Source organism: Dendroctonus ponderosae, unplaced genomic scaffold (assembly GCF_020466585.1).
Source record: "Dendroctonus ponderosae isolate FM_Combo_2020 unplaced genomic scaffold, Dpon_F_20191213v2 Dpon_F_20191213_1, whole genome shotgun sequence".
In the NCBI taxonomy this organism is placed as follows: Eukaryota; Metazoa; Arthropoda; class Insecta; order Coleoptera; family Curculionidae; genus Dendroctonus; species Dendroctonus ponderosae.
This window is the reverse complement of record NW_026017110.1, coordinates 43,782,446-43,806,770: the sequence shown is the minus strand read 5'-3', so window position 1 is coordinate 43,806,770 and position 24,325 is coordinate 43,782,446. Positions and strand designations below refer to the sequence as shown.

General features: G+C 35.9%; 2 protein-coding genes across 2 annotated transcripts in view; both read right to left on the bottom strand.

The window, feature by feature from the left end:
• The window catches only part of LOC109533326, a 256,565-nt gene that overhangs the window by 178,546 nt on the left and 53,694 nt on the right, over nt 1-24,325 (bottom strand). The gene's annotated exons all lie outside the window — the stretch shown is intronic.
• LOC109534182 (histidine-rich glycoprotein) lies at nt 20,922-21,986 on the bottom strand. The gene has a single exon (XM_019899754.2). It carries the CDS (start codon nt 21,879-21,881, stop codon nt 21,051-21,053), a length of 831 nt encoding a protein of 276 aa, XP_019755313.1. The 5' UTR covers nt 21,882-21,986; the 3' UTR covers nt 20,922-21,050.

Sequence of the window (24,325 nt, the reverse complement as noted above, 5' to 3'; positions counted from 1 at the left end):
TGTTTTTTGGTCGAATTGCTCTATTGAAATCTTTCTTACTGTATCCATTCCAACCAAAGGCCCTTTCCAGGTGTTTTAATTCTCTCTCTAACTCGGTTGGTTCACAGATTCTTCTGGCTCTTTCGGTGAGAGTTTTGATGACTCTGATGACTGGGATGATGGTTTGAACCACTGTGCAGGTACCGGTCGGTATGTGTCGGTTTTCTGTACACCGTGTGGGCCAGCTTGCCGTTGGCTTTTCTGGTCACCAAAAGACATCCAAAAAAGGCAGTCGCCCATCCGTCTCCACTTCCATAGTGAATTGAATTTTAGGGTTTATTGAGTTGAGGTGCCTCAGGAAGTCTTCCAGTTCAGTCAGACCATGGCCCCAAACAACAAAAGTGTCATCAACATAGCATCAACATAATATTGCACTATTTGTTTCAAGGATTTAACTTAGTTGAATGTGCCATTTTTGTACCTGGACGCATTTTAAAGGGCTCTAATGGTTCAGGTTGAGTAACGTCCATTCAATTGCGTGGATTACTAAAAAACCTACGTTCTTAATTAGCCGGGCATTTTTCAAAAGCAATGCACACTAAGTAGCTATAAATCCTTCTGCTGTAGACGTAATCATCTCGTATATTAGTACCATAATTTGCATTAAAATGATTGCTGTTGCTTTGGCATCGACTTAAATATTTGACAATATAATGGTATGTAATTGCAAGCCATGCAACTTACAACCAATCTGATAAGAGAACAATTTTCGTTCTCGGCTTAAACATGCAACAAAATATCGTTCAAGCACATTATAATGCAATAATTCTTTGCACTCTGCACCTTCAAACTATAAACTTCACATTTTAAATTACTTTTCATTGGCCTGGAGAGAGAGAAATGTCCATCTAGAAGAAGTGAACTGTGCAAAAATAGGTTGTTGCATTTAGAACGAAAAGTTGATTTGATTAGGCCGTAAGGAGACGTGAAAAGAATGTTAGCAATTCAACCCAAGAGGCGAGAACAAAGAATTCTAGAGAAAATCTGAAAATTGCCGTTAACTAAAAGTGTTAATTTGTGCTTTGAACCATCTTAAAAATACTATGTGTGGTATTTTAATAGTACAATAGGTAATTTTCGTAATGCGTAATTTTAGTGGTAGACAAATTATGATGTACTTTTGGAAATACAAATAGGTACTTTTGGAAATGCAAATTACAAAACTGTACAGATATTTGCATAACTATTCTAATTAGCGTCCTAGATTGCCACTATTTGAAAAGAAATACAAGAAAATAAAAACTGAAAAGCGGAATTACGTCAGACATTAAACGTTTGAATGTTTTATTTCATATTTATCTTTCGTTATGGCCCTGGTATGCAATCACTCTACTTAATTAATATTTATTCCAACAGTTCAAATGCTCCATGCGTTTTTGTTTTATATTCAACATAACATCAAAAATTATTAACGCTTCTTGTGAAGAAATTAGTTGGTTGACAAACTAGAATTGCTACTATTGTTTTTCCCAAGCAAAGTTGGAATATTGCTAACTACTTTTGCGTTGATTATTTTCCCTTACTATTATCGCATAATTTTGTATTCCTATATACGATTAGCTAGTAGTTTTAACTTATCATTCACTGAGACAATGCTGTGCAAAGTGGGTCCACGAGTTTGAGAGGTTGGACAATTTGTTGTGGGCGGTCTTGTTCAAGTGAGGTCAATCTTAGCTGGGACAGAGAAACTTAATTTAGTTACGTAGAAGTTGTGAAACTAAATTTTTGCTGCAAAATCTCAACTGCAAATTTAAATATAAGATTCGGTCAAACAGTAAATCTGACTACTGTTTCCGGAAATTCAATACTTGAACTTCCGCTAAGTGTTTCCAAACGAGAGCGGCAAACTATTTCTCAGCAACGATTAAAATTTGCAAGAAAAGCAAAGAAACCCCCGCTGGAAAATGTACAGGCAAGCGAACTAGAAATAATGTCCCAGCCGGATAATTTTCTCACATAATAGCAACTTGGGAATGCTAATTGAAAGGCTGCATCTTAAATTACAGCCTCGAGTTGGAACTTTGATGGTAAACACCCAACTTGATATAGCTCCTCTGCCATTTATTTAAGGCTAAAAACACTCATGGATTGTGTTCATTAGAACTCGCATTCTATTCAGCGGTTTCGTCGAATTTTCGCTGCTACTTGCAATCGAATTATTTACTCAAAAGCTTCAACTCAAACAATACGAACCACATTAAAAAAACGAACCCTAGAAACCTGATTTCTAGTCGCGATAATTAAGTGACTTGACTGGGCCAAAAACCAGTTGTTAATCCAACACAATCTTAAGAGGCAAATTCGCCCTACTCGAATGACAAATTTATGATTGATTCTGAACGCCGAGAAGGCTAAACATTTAGCAACGAGGACAGGCTGTATATGAATAAATGAGGAAAAACATCAATCAACTGAGGTTTGGGTCTTATTGAAAAGAGCACGCCTGAACTTATTATGATAAATACTTAAACACCAGAAAATGTTGGCTCATGTCTCCAGGGTGGAAATGTATTAATTCATGTTCTGTTTGGAAGGCATATATTAATAAGAAATAGAGTAAGGACGAGGAGTCGGAAATATATTATCTGCGCTTTTTTGCAATACGTTTGAAGAAACCGGTACGGTTTGTTTCTGATGCATTTTTTTATATGAATTTGTAAAACCCAAAATGAAAATACACCCGTCATGGATGTCCTCATAACATAGTTTCACCCTTGCGACAACTGAAATTGTTCCCAAAAACAACTACCAATTCTTCATTGACTTGCAGACATATTTTCTTCTGAATTGTTGCTTGATGTTTCTTCTTTGCTTAAACAAAATGAAAGCAGCTATGGCGAACGAATGAAGAACATAATTTAGAAAAAGATCAAGAGATTGAAGATAAAACGAACATTAACTGATTAGTTAAGTTGACGACGAAGAAGGGGCAATACAGATGGGTGATGAGAAACGATAAATCTCAAGAAGTCCCTAGTAAAATGTTGAAGTTTCAGAAAAACATTCCAAACTAAACTGGCCGCAAAAAAAATAATTTCTGGAGTTTTTTATTTATTTCCTTTAAAAGACGTCTGTTTGCTGATAGATTGTTCTTTTAAAAAGTATTTTATAACTTTTTTGCACGGTTGACCTTCGACATGCTTCATATGTTGTGGATTTACATAATTTGCCTTGGCCTCAAGCATAAATAAAGTGTGAGGAACGACACACAAGTGGACAAGTAAAGACTGATTATTAATCCAATCTACAATCTTGCTTATGCAAAAAGCTCTCTTTTGCATTGTACGGAATCAATAAAGTTCTCAACCAACGGTCATAGAAAACTAGCCTCCAGAGGAGAATTTTGATCTTACTGTATTAACCTACATAATTAAACAAATTAGTTTGAATCCAAAAGTGAAGATGTTAAATTAATCACTTGAAAAACTGAAGAACACCGGCTGCATAAAATCCGGCAGAAAAAAGTCAGGAGCGAATAGCACGCACAGAAAGCATCTGTTGCTTATTTAGAGAATAAATATAAATTAATATGAGTAGGACGACTGTCGAAGAATCTCTTGCGGGAAGCGAATATATCACCGAATGGACTTTCAAGAGAAATACCGAAGAAAATCAAAAGAAGGACAGTTAGGAGAATAGTTAGAAAAGCCACGCTTCAAATCCTCAATGGACTCTACTACTAAGATGCAGAGAAGAACTGAAGCTTAAATAAAACTCAATTTAATTTAGTTTTCAATTAAATTGAGCCGTCAGTCAGCGAAAAAAATGACCACTTTGTTCAAGGCCTGGGTAACACTGTGTTGAGTTGCACTATTGAGTTGTTGCCGCTCTCTGAGTTAACGAGTTATAACTCATCGGTTAATCAGTTATAATTCATTTGTTGAAGCTTTACGATACCCGAGATTGGAATTTTCATATCTAAAAAACGGTTATTAACATTTTTTTCTGCTTAACGTTTTACTACTTTGTTCAAACAACTAAAAAAAAAGTAATCTGGATTTTCTCAGCAACAGCCTAAGTCCAAAGAAAATCGACGAGTTTTCTTGTAAAATCGATTTCTTCATTTTTTGCATAAAAGATTCAGTTTTGCCAGTATTTTACAGTAAAACGTTAGAAAAAATGAGGTTTTTTCTGTTTAGAGACAATGTTGTTTAGAAATATGGACCTAAAAGTGAAGAAGCGCCAGTTTCCAAGAGTTTCCAAATAAATGATTATACAGTTTCGCTGTCTCAGTTCGGAGAAATATTTTTCGAAGACCTAGAAATAATTATTAAGGTTTTATCCATAATTCGAAACTGCAAAAAGTTTTCTTAATATTTTCGCAAAGCGGTTAAGGAGGCATTATCTTATAATTTTTCACAGAAGATTGCAAGTATTTTAAGTAAATTACTAAAAAAATAATGCGATTTTTGCGTAGTACGAATTGCTTAATAGAAACTTTGTTAAAACTGGAATGACCTGAAAATTTAAAGCAACTTTAGAAATCTTCAGAGCGATGAGAGCGTCGAATATTTCCAATAATTTTTTGTAAACTTTTGCTTTCTCTGGTCGTTTTTTAAAGATAGTCCTAATTGCTTGCGGTAAAAAACTCAATACAATTATTTGGATTTTGTGCCAAATTCGAAGCTGAAAAGGGTTTTCTAACGTTCCCTGCAATGGGGCCAATTTTCTAGTAAAATTTATTTTGTCATTTTTGACTGAAAACAACCCATTATTGTAAAAAAAAAGAAAATAATGCTTTTTTGCGTTTTCGAGTAAAAATGTTTAGTTTGGAGATCGGAAAACCCTTAATGGGTTTTGGGAAAAAACGGTGGGAATTAATTTTCGTTTTTGTCCCGAATTCGACACTAGAAAAAGTTTTTGTAAAATTTTTACAAAGCAATAAATTTATCTTGCAATTTTTTCGTGTAGAAGTCCTCCAGATCGCCAGTATTTTTAAGTGAAACTCGACAATATAAAACGTTTTTGAGTAGAAGCTAAAGCAAAAAAAAATCAAGCAAAACTAAAAAAACACGTTTTTTAAGAAATTCTACAGTCTTCAGAGGAATGAACGTGAAGCGATTTTCAAATAATCTGTTATATACTTTCGCTTATTCTGTTCGTTTTTTGATAGAAAATTGTTCGATTTTTGTTCCAAATTCGAAGCTGCAAAGGGATTTCAAAACTTTTTACAAAGCGACGAAGGATTAGAAATTGATATCATAATTTTTCGCGCAAAATACTTTAAGATTGTCAGCATTTTTTAGTAAAACTTTAGAAAATTGAGCATTTAGATTAAAGAGTAACTTGGCTAGAACTGGAAAATTCTGAAATTGGAAGGCATTTAAAAAATATTATTAATAAATAGGCTTTAAAATAAATCTAAAAAAGGTTTGAAAAAAGTCATCAACATTTTTCCCGCAACGGAACTGAGTTACTGCGCCGGTGTGTTGGGTTGTCGAAGCAAGCCATTTGCGCAGCACTGTGCTAACTCCTTAAAAATCCACTGTGTTACCCAGCCCGACTTTGTTCCAAAACAGCACACATTACTAAAATTTAATAAGTATTCTTTAATATCCCACGCGTTGGTTCCCATAAAATAAAATATTTTGAATTTCCTCTAACACCAGCAGCTCCATTAGGACTGAAAGGATAAAACTGACTATCTTTAAGAACGTTTGAGCTGGGACCTGTAGTTGGCGATGACATTTTTGGAAGCAAAATTTCGGCTAGTGAGAAGCTCATCTGCTTTCCAAAGGTGTGGTTGATTAATTAATGACAAGGAACTTCCCTTGGGAAAAGACGACATTCTGATGCTACGTTGTCTCTACAGCTAGAGCTTGCAAAAATTAATTAAACCAACTAGCTTTATAATGGATTAAGGCCGTTGCCAGTGCTTGACTAAGCCCAACAGCCCTTCAATGCACATTTTTCAGCATTAAAAGCTTGATTTGCTTTAAAACCAGTTCATTTATGATTAACGAGTTTAATATTGATTATTAGTGGCGTGATTCTTCTCAGTGTTTTTGTATTAACTTTCCTAAATAAACAGCTATTAAATTCGAGAGGGCAACTTGTAGAGTGGGAATTTAATTTACGCATTTAAAGTTTGTCCAATCGTGGAAAGTTTGAGTTTGGAAGCAGAAGGGACTTCCATTTAATTTAATTATATAATTACCTGGTCTTTTCGAAATTTCGCTATTCATCAACTTTCTTCATTAATCGAATTAACGGCGGATAGGCTTTCATTACGCGTTGAACGAACTGGATCAAATTAAACACGCTTAAGCAAAGTTTTTGGCGGTTCCAGATTAACAAGCACTCAAAAATACTTTATAAACTCTATAGGAAAAAATTGACTAATTTATTTCCGTAGAAAATGCTTAGAACGAAATCAAAACATTTACGAAATTACTGGGCAAATATCAGTAAATGTTTCACTTGAGATTGGCATTTTTCCCTAGACTGATATTTTGCTGATTTGTGGTTAAAAGTATACATTTATGCTCATTTTTGTCCTCGGTAACCTTCAGCCTCAAGCGCGAGTCGGTTAATCTTCTGATTTTTTTACATCGAATGACTGCTTTCAAAATGAGTGTTTTATCAGGAACAAACTGAAGCAAAGGCTGCAATTGGAATGTACATTTCCATTAAAAGTTGTACACCATCAGGCCGAAGCTGGAACAATATTTTCGAACCAAAAATAAAACTGCTTCATTAACACAGTTACTCGAGTGTTACAAATTAGAGGCAAAATTAAAACAGAACGCAGACCCCTAAAAATAATTCATTTGCTCTCGAAGATTAAACTGAACGGGCTAATAATCGAAGTAATGCCACTTTACCTCGAGTATTTAATTTATCGATTGATAATTATCGAAACGTTCGCTTACAGAAAACGCTGAAACACAAAGCTCTACGTAAATGGATAAGTCGTATAAGTTTTCTGTTTTTCAGGATTGCTCGAGCTTTTATGGAAGACATTAATGCTCGTACGCTTTGAAGTAAAATTCCCAATAAAGACGCAAATAAATGGAGATTTGTTGGAAAAATGTAACTAAAGAGTACGCTAATCCGCAATGATCGTATTTACGGCGAATTCAAGCAGAGAATTGCGAGAAAAAAAGATCTGATTTTAGCAATTTGCAGCTGAGGACCGCTCTCGATTCCTTCCAAAGGCTCAGCTTTATTTTCCACGCACGTACCTTAGTCGTTCAACACAACAAAAACCGGAAAATTTGCCTATTTTCACATACCGACGACCCAATAAAACACGCTTCCCAACACTTTCGTGAAAATTTGTCATCATTTATTTTTTTTTCGGTCGATCACTGGCGCTGCCGGTTAAGGACGGACGGTTTAAAGAATCGCTTCCATACATAAGGCTTGAGGCCTTCCATCCGACATGGAGTTTTGAATACGAAGTAGATCCAACAAGCTCTGCTTTTCGTACGTATAAAGCGGCTAAAGCTAAATCCTTTGCTCGCTTTCCGCTTAAAACCTGCGAAACCACTAAACTATTTAAGCAGTTTAGGAATATGTATGCAGGTTTGATATGGAATATTTAGATTTATGAACTAAGCTAGAAAATTGGATTATTGTCAAAGTTAGGCTTGTTTCGAAACTGCACTTAACTATGTTCTGGAAATATTATCATTTGCAAATTGATAAAATAGAACACGAAATAAATAGTTATTCTGCAATATCTTTCACGATTCCTAAGCTGATGAAAAAATGAAGCTGTCCACATTAAGCTCCGAAGAAATTGTAGCTATTCCTGGTTCTAACTGAAATTTTTTTATTATTTATTTAATTCCCTTTAAATTATTTGTGCTTATTGCACTACCAGCTTCAAATCCGTATATGTATGCTTCTTTGTACGTTTTCATACCAACAAAAGTTCTTAAACGAGTGTTTTGAATTCCAGAACGAAACAAGGTTTTTTAAAAACTTAATTGTTTGAACCTAAAACAAAATTGACATTACATTAAAACTACCAATTTGAAGCTGGTAGTGAAATATGCACAAATAATTTAAGGCCAATAAACATAAACAAATCCATCAACAACTTTAATGCTAAAATGTTAAAAATCTCACTGAATTTTATAAATTTTGCAGAACATTCTGATAGCCTCCATCAAGCAAAACTATCTGACTAATTCAACACCCTTTCGGTTCATGAGCGCGTCCTTCGCGCCGAATAAAATAAGGAGTTAAAGGGCCTCAATGAGGGCACTTGGTGGACTAAATGTCAACTGAAACGGGGATGCGCTATTTTATATGAAAATAACGTAATGAAACGGTTCATTAAAATAGTAAATGGCGCCGCGACGAAAAGGCTGCGCCACGACGCGATGAGGCTAAAACACCGGGGCTCTCTAAACTAAAAACTAAACCAACGGTAATCTTCCGCAAAGTTACGCTTTTGAGCAAGTTATTATGCATTTGCTTCTGTGCTTTTTTAATTAGCTGGAAAATTAAAAAGTAGTTTTTTTATGGGACAGGCAAGCGGAAACGCGTAGCACTAGCAAAAGTTAACTAGTTATAATAATTATTCTCTAACAGCTTTTTAATGTTTTATGCAAAGTTTCATTTGTATAGAACCAATAAACACTACGTAAGATAGTAAGGTGGAGGACCCTATAATTTAAAAGCTGCAAACCGCTAAAAATATTTTAGAAAGAAATCCGCCTGTTAAAATTGGGATGAAGGTAGTTTGCTTAAGGTTCTATTTTCAGGGCAGAAAATGAAGTTAAATTGATCCTCTTCATTTAGTCCGATTTTAAAACGGATCTAATAAAAATACAACATCACGAGCAGTTGCATCTTTGCTTCAAAAATTACCGATAATTTGCAGAAATAAATATCTACATAATTATTGAATATTGCAATGAAACTGGTTCTCTGGAAAATAAATCTCCAAAAGCCTTCAGAAATACTAAATATTTTCACACGACCACCTACACCAGTCCCATCAAATATCGTTCATATGCATGTAAATACAGCAAACGTAAGTAGAACTAATTTTGCTGCCTGATGAAATACAGTATTTAATAAAACCGCTAAGCTAAAAACGGCGCAATCAAAAATTAATTTCTGAAATACTAACAGCCCTTTAAATCCACTTTTTATAGTCTTGTAGCATCTGTGTCCAGATTTATGCCTTAATAAAGCCATTTTTTGTTTTGTTGACGTCGCATTTTTAATCAAGTGAACCGTTTCGGATTAGTTCGTGCGTAGTAATATTTTGTCATAATTTATATTGTTGATACCTAAAATTTTTTCAGACCTTTCAGATGATTTTGATTGATGAAACTGCTTTCCGGTGAAGCTTTTGTTAATTTTTAAACCCTGATTGTCTTTGTGACGGTTATTTATTTAAAATTACTAATAAAACCCAGAAATAAATTCGAAAAAAGATTAATAGACAACGCAATAGCGATTAATAACACACACCCAGCAAAACTACCAAGCAAAACATGGCAAAGTAAAGTTTCTAAAATGACCAAGTAAGAAAATGTACTTTTAAAACTTCCTTAAAATTTTCCAGTTGAAATTTTTTTAAAATTAATTCATTCCCCCGCGGTGATAGGGTTTGTCTCCAAGGGTTGTTAACCGATTTTCGGGACACAATTTCTTGAGGTTTTGCCTGGACACATATTGGGAATACGGGGCAGGACCCCAATAAGCTTTCCTTTTCAAATATAAAGTGATGACAAACTAAATTCTTGTTGCGTTCCACTTGGAAAGGATCGATGGTTTTCGATGCTGAACCGGCGAGAATACACACTTTAGAAAACCCAACAACTTATGAAATGGGTTCAGCCAATTACTGCCCCAGTTGTCGGGAAAAATGCTTTACCGTTTGCTGCATTCAATAATTTTTGTGGCTACTTTTCAACAAAACACTCTTGGAAATATACGATAAACATAAAAACAATTCGGCGGATCCATTAACTAAATCAGCAGCTTTTTCGGTTGGATTTGCACAGTTTCAGGTTTTTTGGCAAATGGAGGCAGAATTTTCCGGGATTATTCCAGGCAAAGCGCACAACTGACCAAGTTAAGCTGTACAATGCCCAAGTAATTTGCATTTGCAAACAACTAGCGACATAAAGGCGTTATGAAAATTTGCGTGGATTTTTGCCCCTTAAGGCCCCAATTTATTTAAAATGCTTAACTAGTTTTGTGGAAATTTTTAGATGATTCGCATATCAAAACGTTAAATATTCGAATAACTTAAAGCCATGCCAAAGATATTTATAATTACTATGGCGACTTATTAATATGGCTTTGCATTCCATTAGAATCGCTGTTACAGAATTATGTTATTTATGTAATTGGTAGGATAGGAATATTATTGAAGCACGCATGTGAAAATATTCCGGGGAAGCCGTAGGCCGCGGCCTGTAATTACATAAGTGCGTTAATAATATAACAGCCAACCTGTTAGGAAAAATATTTAATCTACAAGTTCTGCTGTAGTATTTTGGGATAAAAGCAACTAGTTTAAACATTGAGGGCTTTGCACCCTTGTAACAGGCTTGTAACCTTGTAACACTTCTAACAAGTACGATTGTCCCTTTAAATTGGCAGCATTTTTACATCAATTTGTCTAACTACTAAAGTTGTTTATTGTTTGGTTTTACTGTAAATGTGTATGTAAGTTTATATATTCTTGTCTTTCCTGGGTCTCAGTCAAAGTGTGAAGTAAAAATCCCTGAATATCGTTTATTTCATTACCTTTCGGCGAGCCAACAGTGCCATCATCAGATTTAAAATTTACACAAACTACAAACACCAATTCCCAATTAAAACATGTTGTATAAAAACTATAATTTATAAAGCGTTAAAACATTAATCAGTTCTTGAGGGAAAAAAATTCTTCCTTTGGGAGAGCAAAACATTTGGAAAACTTACCTCATGATTGGTAAATATTAACGTTCTTTTAGGTATTTGCCCTCCTGAAACCTTAAATTTGTCTGAATTATTTTCTACATTTGCGAGAATAGTATGTATTGAGATAAGCAGAGAGAGTTTTACTTTTTCACTAGTGTATTGGGTGTTCTATACTTATGACTTTATTAGGGTTTGGTAAATGTTGCTAAGGTTGTCGGTATCTGATCTGAAATTTTCTGCTTTTGTATGTTTTTTTATCACTTCTTGGATTCTTCAGGAAAATAAATCAGAATATGCAAGTTTCTTATCGTAAGTTAAATTTAATCTAAGATATTTTGCACACTAAGAAAAAGATGATCTTGTTATTCTCCCCAGTGTTAAATGAGGGCGACGAAAAGACTCGTCGCTTCCTAGGTAACTTGAGGTCCTTGATATCGAACATTTCCAGAGAGAGAATATGGAGCAGAATACAGTTATTTTTTTTCTCCTGGGGGAAAAAGTTGGCCAAAAATAATTCACGGATTTCATGCAACCAAACTGCAGTTCTTCAGTTTAAAAGCGGTTTTATACTGACCAGAACTTTAGTTTTAGAAAAGTAAAGCAACTGAAGCAAAAGTCTTCACAAGCAAAAAAAATTAAGGCGTCTAAGACAAATGGACAAAAACTAAGTTCCCAAAACTATAAAAGGACGCATTACAATCTAATTTCATTTGATCACAGCTCACTTTCTCTGGCAGAATTGAAAAACATTTATTTAGAACAGAGCTTTTGCCTGCTATTTCCTCAAGCATTTAAATTGATGGCAGAGCGACGCTGGCTTCTCGTTGCGGTGCCGTTTACTATTTTAATGAAGCGTTTCATTACATTATTCTCATATAAAATATCGCCTTTGCGTTTTGGTTGACATTTAGTCCATGGCGTTTCTTCAATGGCATTCTTAAGTACTTAACGAATCTCGAGAAAAATACAGGCTCACCGAACGCAAAGGTTCTTTGTTAAATTTGTTTTCCTCATGGTCGTTCGAAAAGAGTTCCAGCAAATTAAAATTTAGTTTTTTACCCGGTTTTCTGCTGTTCGTGGCAGCGAATTTAAGAGCTGCTAAAGGGGCTTAAAAAGTGGAAAACAGGCCACTTGTTGGTGACAGTCGCACTTTCTTACAATTGGTATTTATAGAAGAACGATGGTTTTGTCGTTTAATATTCGCTCCTGGCATCGGTTTTAAACCTCCAAAGAATAAAGGTGGACATTTTTTTGTCGAATTTTGATCAAATAAATTATGAGCTTTTGTCCTCTATAAAGCAGAAGTTTTTTGTTGTCTACTTGAGGCTGTTTTGTGTGTACCAGTACAAACTTTGTAAAAGTAGTAAAACCCTGCAATCCCAATTAATCAGCAACATTAAAAATATGAAAAAATGTGGCGCAACGGGTAAGAGAAATATAAACTAATTAAGCGAGAATTATTAAAGTAGAAAGTTTAGTCACAAAGTACTATTTTTTAATTAAATTAGTTTCAACTTCGCCGCCAACCAGAAAAGTTTAATTTCTGGTAAAAATAATGGATAGCGAAGAAAATGATGAAGAGAGTTCGTTATTAATAAAACAAAAATACATGCTTTGACTAATATAGTTTAGAAAAGGAAAACACAAAATTTTAACACAGAAACCCCAAACGTGCTTAATGAATGGACTTTTTACCGCAGTTTTATCGCAGTTATTCATTGGAAAAAAAGTACGAAAAACCCATTTTAAAAGAATTTTAGATTCAAAAATTCCACAAATTGAAATTTCCTATATCAATGATCCAAAAAGACCAAAAATTTACAAGTTCAAGTTTCAAATAATCTGGAGGCTTTCTTCACTTATTGGCCTGCGTGCAAGTACCTACTATAAACAAATATATAAGTTTCGTTCGATTTGAAGCAAAAATGTCCATTCGTTTGGCAACCAACTAGTTATTGAGCCTAAAAAATCGTTATAAATGGTGGCCTTAAAAACGAAGTTTCCACTGTAGGTATTTAAAACCAACTAGACTTTTCCGCTTAGGAAAAACTTTTTCGACACAAAAAAAAAACTTAATGGTTTCAAAAAAAATCGTAGTTCGTCTTTGAAGGCGCTTACCAAGATTTACTTACAGATTACTTTAACAGATTATGAATTTTTCAAAATATAGTCTTATATCTTCAAATTATAAAATAACTGTATAACTTACGAAACTTATGGAAAATTTTCAAGGGACATAGTCTCAATCTCAGTTTGGTCATTTAGTGACAATTGAAGAAGGTTTGTTTTGAGATAAATATTGCGCTCTTACACTCAGATATCATACAGTGTTCGCAAACCATTTAGGTGATTAAAAAGTTAAACAGAATATACAAGTTCGCTTAAACAACAAACGAAATGCAAACATTTATGGTGTATTTTCAATGCATGCTGTTGGTCTGCTTTTAAAGTGTTTGCAAATGCAGTCATTAGAAAAGCGTGTGAGCAACTAAATGAGAAATTGAACCTAGAGGCTATTGTTTAAAACAATGCTAAAGGTAGCATTGTTTGTAGCAAGCAACATTTTGCGTTTTAACTGAAATTCAAACTGTCAGCTTTCATTGCTTACCAAAATGTTTTTCTCTTCATAAAAACATGCTAAAATTTGGAGTGAACCTTTCCCTACTAACTCTTTTTTTTACGAACTTTATTTGTCTTACAATTTTAATACTAAATTTTCACAAAAATGCTTTTCGGGCTTCTTCGTCATCAATCAATCTACCAAAAACATATTATTGTAAAAGTGATCACGAATTTCTTGCAATTACATCTCTATTAAATTGCCTCCAAAACGTGACAAACAAATTTAAATTCCGATAGCCATGTATCATAATCTATAAAAACTCTCCCTATTAAGGAAGAACTATGGACGTTTAACTAGGTCTGGGAAAAAGCTTATCAATTTCGCTTATAAAATACAACACTGTGCCAATATTTGTGCAGCAACGATGCTTTACAATCGGTTAGTTTGCAGAAAAACAGTAGAAATTACGGCAAAGAATACACAACACATATTTGAATAGACCTAATTTTAATTATTCATTTCGGGCCAGCAAAAAACCTTAGACGTGGAAAAATGATCAATAGATCTACATTTTTTATGGATCGATTAAGATAAATAGACCGTAAAATAAGTAAAAAATCAGAGTTAGTTGCATTCTTGCAGCCCATTTTGTATTTAAACAAACCTATCCACGACCTCCTTACTTTCAACTAGATCCAATTGCGCCAAACCTTAATACTCAAATAGATTTCTTTAGCAAAACCTTTAGCAAAACCTTTAACAGTGCTTTATAAAAAAGGTTTGTCTAAATTTCTCGTTTCGATTAACGTTTACAAATGCAGGTAAACATAACTGTGTCAACAAAATAAAACTAATTTGTTAATAGAAAAAGCCCCAAACAAGGCTAACTGAAAAATTCAAATACAAGCTCAAATTAGACCGCTCCGAACTAAAGTTAAATTATCCTCACCATTAGCAATAGTTCTGCATGACCGAACGAAACCAAAAATCACATAAAACATAAAACATTGGACTCTAATTATATCATATTTCTAAAGTTCAATAATTTTGAATTCGTTCAGGCATTAAATCGCAATGACTGTAATTCAATTTGCTAAGCGCCAATAAAAAACTTCTAAAATGTGCTACTAAATAATACAAATTCAAGGAACCGACATCTGTTATTGAACTGATTCCAAAAAACTTAGAGCATATCAGCGACCCATTATGAAAGCGAAAATTACAAAACTGTGCTTAAATTAAAAACTCTTTCTTTCAATGACTGTCCTTAATAAAGTATATCTTGTGGCTTTGTCAGTTCGCCAAATAGTTATCTAGAGAAAGCGGTATTACGTACATGGAAACAGACCACAATCGAAATGTGCAACCTAAAAAATCAGTCGATATTGCAGTGATGGAAGTTTTTCAACAAATTTCTGAAAAAGAATTCGTGTTACCGAGTCGGTCGTGCATAAAATGGACTGTAACAAAACAACCTAGTATAAATAGCAAATTTCAAACCTTAATGACATTAAAGCTATAGTGTTGGTCGTGTTAACATGAGGCTTCATACCCTCAGTTTAGGTGTTTGTTTACTGGCAACCTTGGGTGTTGCGAGGGTAATCAAAGAAAATGCCGCCACAAAGAGCAAAACCGCTGACGGCCAAGCAGTCGCACCAGTAGCTGCGTCCAGCGATATTTCGCCAGCCATTGTAGCAGCCGCTTCTTCAGATTTGGTAGTTGCCGCCAGCGGCCACAAAGACGATGACGGTGGCAAAGAGGAATCAAGCCATCATGAGGAAGGTGGAGGCCATAAGCATGACGCCCATCATAATTCTGAACATGGAGAGAAAGGAGACAAAGGGCACAAAGGTGAACACCATCATGAACACGAACACCATGGAAAACATGGTAAGCATCATGAAGCTGCTCATCACGCGGAGAAAGGTGGACACCACAAAGAACACCATGATGAAGGCGGTCACCATCACGAACACCACGCAGAAGGCAAGCACCACAAAGACGGCAAATTTGGAGAAAAGAAGGGCCACAAAAAGGGCCAGAAAACCAGCGGATACCACCACAAGTCCCACAAAGATGAATACCATAAAGAACATAAGTTCTACGACGACTACCACAAGGGCGGTCACCACAGCAAGCATGGAGAACACCATGGACAACACGGGGGCAAAGAAGGCCACCACAAGAAGGGCGGCTCGCACAAAAGTGGACACCAAGCAGAACACCATGGAAAGAAGGGCGAAACCGACAAAGGACACCACGACGAACACCACAAGGGGCACAAAGGACATGGTGGACACGAATCCCACCACTCTCATCACTCCGACTATGGAAAGAAAGGAGGACACGCTGGCGGAAAAGAATACGGCTACAGCCACGGAAAGAAAGAATAAAAAGTCTGTTTTCCCTGCCAAAGATTTGTCTATTTTAGGTAATTTATTCGCTGTACAGATTTTGCTTATTTTTTCCCCAGCGACTTTAGCCGGGGAGAAGATTTGCTGCAAATTCTGTCGTTTCCTTTCTTGATTGTTTTGTTATTGTAACTTTGTTGATTGTGATGTGTATAATAGAGATATTAAATTGATTATATTTTTTATTTTAATGTTGTCTTTTTGTTATTAATTACCGTTGGCACCAAAACTCCCCGAATAAAGAAACCAAACGGGAAATAAATAAATGTAATGTGTAAATAAATTTTGTAGAGATGTTTCTTTAGTAGATACTACGAAAGAAAGCCACGGTATGTTGAGCAGACCTAGATATTTTTACAATAATCTAAGAAGCTAGCGGAAAGATGCGGAAACGACAGGCAGGCAATATTTTGACCAACATTTCTGTCGTTCTGACAGATTCAGCAGATCACTTTTCAACAAAAACCTCTCAAGCAAACCAACTCTGAAGACGCAAGCCACTCATACTTGCAAAACGTCAGGAAAAAATTCTATTGTAAGACGGCGTAAAAACTCACAAGTTTCAAGGAATGGCCATGAAGACTTATCCCTGTTAATAAAGTTTAAAAGCTTGCTCTTGAAACCTACATTGCAAAATGTTGTCTTTCATTAAAGATGAATGAAAAGATATGAAATCAATTAATAAATTGACGCTGTTAAATTAAGCAAAACACTAACAAAACATGTTCATGCACAGATAAGAGCACCAAGTTGTGTGAGCATAGGAAGCTATGGTTTAAAGCAACCAGAAGAAACAGTTCTAAAATCGATATCGGACTTTCGGTAATCGTCAGCAACTTAAGCGTTTACCTTAATGATTTAAGACCCTAGAAATGTTATACTTCACTGTTAATCTGTAATTTTACAAACTTTTTCTTTGGGTATCGCTTAATGAAGTTATGGATAACATACCTGTGTGTGGAAAATCTGCTTGGCCTCTTGACATTTCAAAATTGTTGCAGACTCACCTGAAGAAGAAATATTTATTACTTTCTTTATTCATTAAAAAAAATATTTTGCTTTCAATCCATGCTTATTAACAAAAATCAGAAATGGTCAAACATCAAGCGACAACAAGCCAAAAAATCAAATATATAAATGAGACTTGATTTCAAATATATGAAGTTTAAACTAATGATACTAAAAATAAAACACATGAACCTAAACCTACATATAATTTGAGACACCCTGTATCAATTACAACTATCGTAAAATAAACTAGACGTTAAAATCTACAACTTCTGTACTAAACATTTTTCTCTAATTTTCAAATTAGTTGTTAAAACGGGGTGGCCAAAGTTTAATCAATAACACTGTACAATTGATTCTGTTACCGTCATTTGAGGACGTGAATATCGTGCTTGCATGAATTGCAAAAACCTATCGTTTACTCTTATCTTAAAAACGTTTTTTTTTATTTCATCTTCACTAACATTCTTCACATATGCAAGAAGAACTAATTCCAATTCATATTTAAGAAGAAAATATAATTGTTCCGTGCAGAAGATAGTCCACAAAACAATGTTAGAAAATTTGTAATTTGAAATTTTATGTTCTTAAATTGTTTGACTGAAGACTCTCTTCAACTCTGACTCACATTCTAAAAATTTCCACTGAAAGCATGCCGATTATACAAAAACCCCAGCTCTTCTTCAGCCAAAGCTCTAGTGGCCTGATAAAATTTAATAATGTTCTAAATCTTGGTACGTCCAGGCTGCAAAGATTGCAATTTGAGCACTAATTCTATATTCGTACAGAGCAAGCTATAACGAATCGTGTACTTATATTAGTTGACTCAAATAAGTAAAAAGGTTAAAGGTTTCTTCAAACTGTATTTATTTCAGACTCAACAACAAAGACAACAAACAAAAAACAGTCTTCAAGTCATAATCTTCTATCCAGGCTTTAATGTTTTTTATGGTGTTCGTGACCCCAGTGTTTGCCTCCATCATGTCCTCCCTTCTCGCCATGGTCACCGTGGTGATGATGATGATGTTCATGACCTCCATGATGTCCGTGATGATGGTGATGGTGGCCGTGATGTCCTTTTCCATGATGTCCCTTCTTACCGTGATGGTGCTCATGGTGTCCATGGTGGTGGTGACCGCCCTTCTTGTGGTGTCCGTGATCATGGTGATGATGTCCATGGTGGTGACCATGCTTGCCGTGATGTCCGTCATGATGATGATCATCGTAGAATTTGTGATGCTTGTGATGTTCGTCCTTATGTTTGTGAATGTGGTGTCCATGGGTGTGCTGTCCCTTCTTGTGGTGATGCTTGTGGCCATGATGGCCTCCTTTGTGGTGATGTCCATGATCATGATGATGATGGTGGTGGCCGCCTTCACCGTGATGATGATGATGGTGTCCGCCTTTGTGTTCATGATGTCCAGCATGATGATGCTTTCCGTGTTTGCCATGGTGATGATGGTGATGATGATGGTGACCATCATGTCCTTTATGGCCCTTATGGCCATGCTCGTGATGGTGATCGCCATGATGGTGTTTTCCACCACCATCTTCATGGGAACTACTGGAACTATGTCCCTTGTGATGGGAAGCTGCAGTTTCCAAGTCCGCAACTGCAACCTTAGCATCAGCGGCTGTTGCAGCAGCTGCAGCATCAGGAATTGCAGCTACTGCTGCTTTAGCATCATCAGATGCAGCCGCTACCAGATCAGCTTGTAATCCAGTTCCATCTTCCTGCTGGAATGTTTTGGCACACACAAGCACAGACACGAATAACACTCCCAAGCAAAGGGCAAACGACCTCATTTTGCTTGGTGATCACAAACACAGAAAGATTGCAAAGGTCTGAAGTAATTCTGTACGATACTACTTCTTAAGAAGACATTACTGTTGTGTGCTTTCAAATTGACTTTATCAGCTATTTATATTAAACTTGTTTCTTAAGAAGCCGATATCTGTTAAGAAATTTTGATCTGCAATAGGTTTTCATCACAAGATTCAACCGCTGATTTCCAAAGCAGTATGTATTAAAAGCGTGAACGAAAAAGACAAATTTGATTTCTTTGGTCCGATGCAGGTATGTGAGGTAATGTCCGTTACCCACCAGACTTAATTACCTAACATGTAGCATTTTAAAATTTCCAGTATGAGGTTTGCTTGCTTAATATTTAATGAGTAAGTGAGGAAAAGGAATTTTATTCTAAGAAAAACAACAACTCCCAAATGCATATAAAACAGAGATGTAGGAAAACTTGACAGTTACTTCACAGCAACTAGGACATTAATAGGTGATCATTATTTATTAGTATTAATTGTTATTTTCGACTTTGTTGGGATTGATTTTAAAAGTTATACCTGAAAATATTGTTTTTCCCACATAATATTAGGTTAAAGTGAATTGTTTAAGGAACACAACAAGTCTGGATGTGATAAGTAAATAGAAGCAACGAAATAAATTACGTAACTGACAATGCATTGATTAACATCTCGTTCCGCTTTGAGCGACTGATTGCTTTGTTTTGTGGAGTTTGTAAGAGCAAACCCGATTTAGATTTTCACATTTATTTAATAACGCCAAAAATTTCAACAAAAATAACACAACAACCAATAAACCAAGCAAAAGCAGTCTTCGGGCAACATTCTACCACAAATTTACTTGTGTTTTGATTCGTGGCTATGCCCCCAATGTTTCCCTTCTTCGTGGCCTCCTTTCTCCCCATGGTCGCCATGATGATGGTGATGATGATGGTGCCCTTCGTGTTTGTCATGGCCGTGATGATGATGATCATGGTGTCCCTTATCTCCATGTCCGTCCTTTCCATGACCGTGGCCATGGTGGCCGCTGTGGTGATGGCCTCCTTTCTTGTGGTGTTCTCCATGATGACCATGATGTCCATGATGATCTCCATGTTTGCCATGATGGCCTCCATGATGATGATCATCATAGAACTTATGATGTTTATGGTGCTCGTCTTTATGTTTTTTAATATGATGGCCTTTTGTATGCTGGCCCTTCTTGTGGTGGTGTTTATGTCCGTGATGGCCTTTCTTGTGTTCGTGTTTGTCCTCATGATGGTGCCCGTGATGGCCACCCTCGTCATGATGATGATGTTCATGACCGCCTTTATGCTCGTGATGTCCAGCGTGATGGTGCTTGCCATGCTTGCCGTGGTGCTCGTGATGATGATGGTGATCGCCATCATGCTCTTTTTCGCCTTTTTCGCCATGCTCATGGTGATGATGATGGTCATGCTTATGACCACCGCCTTCTTCATGCTCTTCACTGCTGCCCTTTTTTTCTGAAGCAGCTGTTTCCAAGTCAGATGCCGCAACTGCTAAATCGGAAGTAGCGACTTGCAAACTCGGTTCATCTTCGGCATTTAAGGATTTAGCGCACACGAGTCCGAAAAGAAACACGACGCCTAAGCAGAGAAAAACAGCCCTCATTTTGAACGGTTTGACCAACACCAACACAGAAAAAGCGAATAAGCAGCTAATATTAATGCAAAACTAGTTCTTAAGACGACATGGCTGTTGTGTTGCATTTACTTGTCTCACCTGGCTATTTATATGAAATTTATTTCTAAACAGGCGATTACCTACACAACTAAATTCGAGCTGCAGTTGTTTTTAATCATGGGATTCTTCAACCGTTCAAATTTGCCTTGCCTGCCTTGCCAACCTGGTTGATTTAGTTTACCTAATCGAGCGTCAAAAATGTCGAAAATAGAACAAATCCAATTGCAATTTCATGTAGGACACCTAGCAACTCGATTCGATTCGTTTCATAACATAATCGATTAATTGATTTTTGGATCTTAATTATGAGATGAATCGAACTTGCGGCAACAGGTTTTCAACTAAGTGAAATTAAATGTGATGTTCGAAAAAACAATTGTCAATGCGAAGGCTGATCGAACTGTTCCACTGTGTGCGCTCGAGTGAATTTTAGCATGAATGTGCTAAAATAATTGAAAACTGCTACAACTATTTCAAGTCAATTTGGGATGTTCAAACTAATATTTAATATCTGTTACTACTGATTTTATTTCAACATTTCTTTATAACGGTCAAACTCAATAACAAAAACAACAATCAAACTAATAAAACACGTAACAACAGTCTTGGAATGACAATCCACTATCCAACACTTATTTGTGTTTGTGGTGGTGTTCGTGTCCCCAGTGTTTGCCTTCATGGTGGCCTCCTTTGTCTCCATGGTCGTGGTGTCCGTGATGATGGTGTTTGTGTCCCTTGTGATGGTCGTGATGACCATGATGGTGATGATGATGTCCATGGTCTCCATGTCCGTGCTTCCCGTGATGATGGTGATGGTGTCCGCTGTGATGATGGCCTCCCTTCTTGTGATGCCCGTGGTGAGATCCGTGATGTCCGTGGTGATGACCGTGCTTGCCGTGATGTCCGTGATGGTGATGATCGTCATAGAATTTGTGATGTTTGTGGTGTTCATCCTTATGCTTCTTAATGTGGTGTCCATGGGTGTCATGACCCTTCTTGTGGTGATGTTTGTGGCCGTGATGACCTCCCTTATGGTGGTGGCCATGGGCGTGATGGTGGTGGTGATGACCGCCATCCTCATGGTGACCATGGTGATGTCCTCCCTTATGGTGATGATGTCCGGCTTCGTGATGATGTCCATGCTTGCCGTGATGGCCGTGATGGTGGTGGTGATGCCCATGATGGCCCTTTTTGTCTCCACCGCCGTGGTGATGATGATGGTGTCCATGGTGTTCATGGCCGCCACCATCTTCATGCTCTTCATGAGAGTCGTGGCCCTTCTTATGGTGGGAAGCGGCAGTTTCCAAGTCAGCAACAGCGGCGACTTGAACATCAGATGATGCAGCTACTTTAGCATCAGTAGATGGGACTTCCAATGCGGTTCCTTCATCGCCTTTCACCGACTTGGAGCACACATATGCCGAAACGAATAAGACACCCAAGCAAAGGGTAATAGCCCTCATTTTGGATGTATAGAACGGAAACGCAACAAGAAAACCAAAAAACAATCAATTGAAGAACTGATTGTTCCTAGGAGGACATCACCGTTTGTATGCTGTTGACTTGCCTGACCACCCTATTTATATCAGAGTCGTTTCTTAAGATCCAAGAATTTGCACAATACATTTTAAGCTGCAATCATTTTCCTCATAGAATCTTCGACCGCTGATTTCTACAGTTTTGAAAATTATTGCATTTGGTTTACTTTATTAATCTACCGTCAACAATTTCAAAAATGGATTAGTCTAAGACGAGTTTTTTGCTCTTCTGGTCCGTCGCCGTTAGCGACGCGATTCGGGCGTTGCAAAAGGTACCCGATATGAGTCAATTGCATTATTTGGATGGAAATTATTCAACGATGCCCGATATTCAACTCGAAATTGTATGCATAATAATTATTCAAAAGCAAAATTCAGTGTTAAGGTTGACCGAAATGCTTCGCCAGATGACCGCAAAATTAGCTACAAATAATTATATTTCGCTGTTGCATATTGGTTTACAATTAATAATCGAATGATTTCAATTTAGTGCTAATGTTAATTTGCAAATATTGCACGTAATTAGGTTTTGAGCCCATAATTATGTGCACGTGTGCATCTTGAAAGAGTTGTGCATCCATAAAATGATGAAATTATTTGAATTTTGCTCAATATTTCCATAGAATAAAAATGTTTGTTCCAAGTACCTGAAAGTGGCAAAGAGTGACTATCAATATAAAGCAAACATTTGCAGGGAATTTACAATATGATGTTCAAGATAAATGACCGTTAAATAATGTAATGTGTAACGTTTCGGTTTACTTATTTCACCTGCAACAGTTATTTAATAATTATAACATTTTCATCGCAGCACGAATTCATAAAAACTGTAATTGTTTGCTTCAAGCCAACAAATACTTGTAGTCTAGGCAAAGCAATACTATCAAGCTGCAAAAATTTCAAAAGAAATAAACAATATCGTATTCAAGGGATTCCAAATTGGTGTCCTATTTTCATTCAAATTCCTAGTACATCGAGAACGATATCGTGTGACAAGCATAACACAAACGTCGCATTTGTGGTTCAAGTGGGTCTTTCAACTGTGCTCTTCAAAACTTAAAATGTGTAATCATGTAAAAAGTCAAGGGATTTTTCGCCTGCTAGACTGTAACCTGTTTCAGCTATTGATTTTCGCTTAAAGAAACAAGTACTTACATATTGTTAATGGAAAAAACATCCTTTATTGCGATCAAAAAATGTGTTGCCTAAGTTCAGTTTTTCAAAACTGTAGTTACTTGCTGATATCTCTGTTCAAGCCAGAAGTTTTTCAATAATTCTACTAGTTTTTTTCGACATCAGACACCCAATATAATGAGGAGATTTCACAATTTTGTTCGAGATTAGAGTTATTGTTCCGAACGTGGTAAAGCAGCTTAGACAGCACAGCATGAAACATAACTAACTGAGTAATAAATATAAGGTGCTCCACATGTAACTTGTGAAAGAAGCGACATTAAACGACTTAATTTTTTTTTTTTTTTGATGGATTATTTTCGAAGCAGAAGAAGAAAAAGTGCAGTGTATTTGAAACGTTAAGTCAAATCTTTCTGCACCACGAGAAATATATTTGAAACCGAAACAGATTAAGTAAAGCTTTGAGAAAAATCGATCAACACGCATTACGTTCGTTCATTCCAGTTTCAAAAATTAATTTTAAAAATGTTTTTATAGCGCTAATGGTTTCAGATAATTTCGTTTTTTTATATGTTAATTCTGCATATTATTATGAGATCTGCAAATGTTGTTGTGAGCTGTAAATTGTATTGTATCTTAATTTCATTATAGGCTCAAAACAGGTCTTATTATTTAGATAAGGTTTATTCCTTTTTATGAATAGACTTGAAATTGTGTGATAAGCAAACGTACTTATGACAGAATAGCACAATTAGAGGAAGACTGAGTTAACAATCAATCTCACTCAGAGTATGGAACAAATAATACCAAGATTTAATTTAAATTCCGCACCTAAATTGGAAATTAAATTAATAAAAAGCATTTAAAAGGCAAAACAGGTATATGATATACCCTTATATGGATTAGTAGCTAAAGCCAAACAAAATCGAAAGCAATCGAAAAAATATGAAGAAACCGTTGATAAATTTTGCATTAAAATTACTCAGTAAACAAGAACAAATTTAAACTTGCTCAAATGTAATAATGCGAGCAGTTGTAAAGCCAACTATTTTTAAAATCAACTATTAAAATAGTAATTAAAATTCGAATATATTACATGATAACTGCAAACGGATCAATCGCAAAGAGTTTACAGTGGTACCAATGAGCATAATAAGTAAAATTAATAATAATAATAAACAACCATGAAGAAATAATTTAACTAATAACCAATGTCGAAGTAATTGAGAATAAAA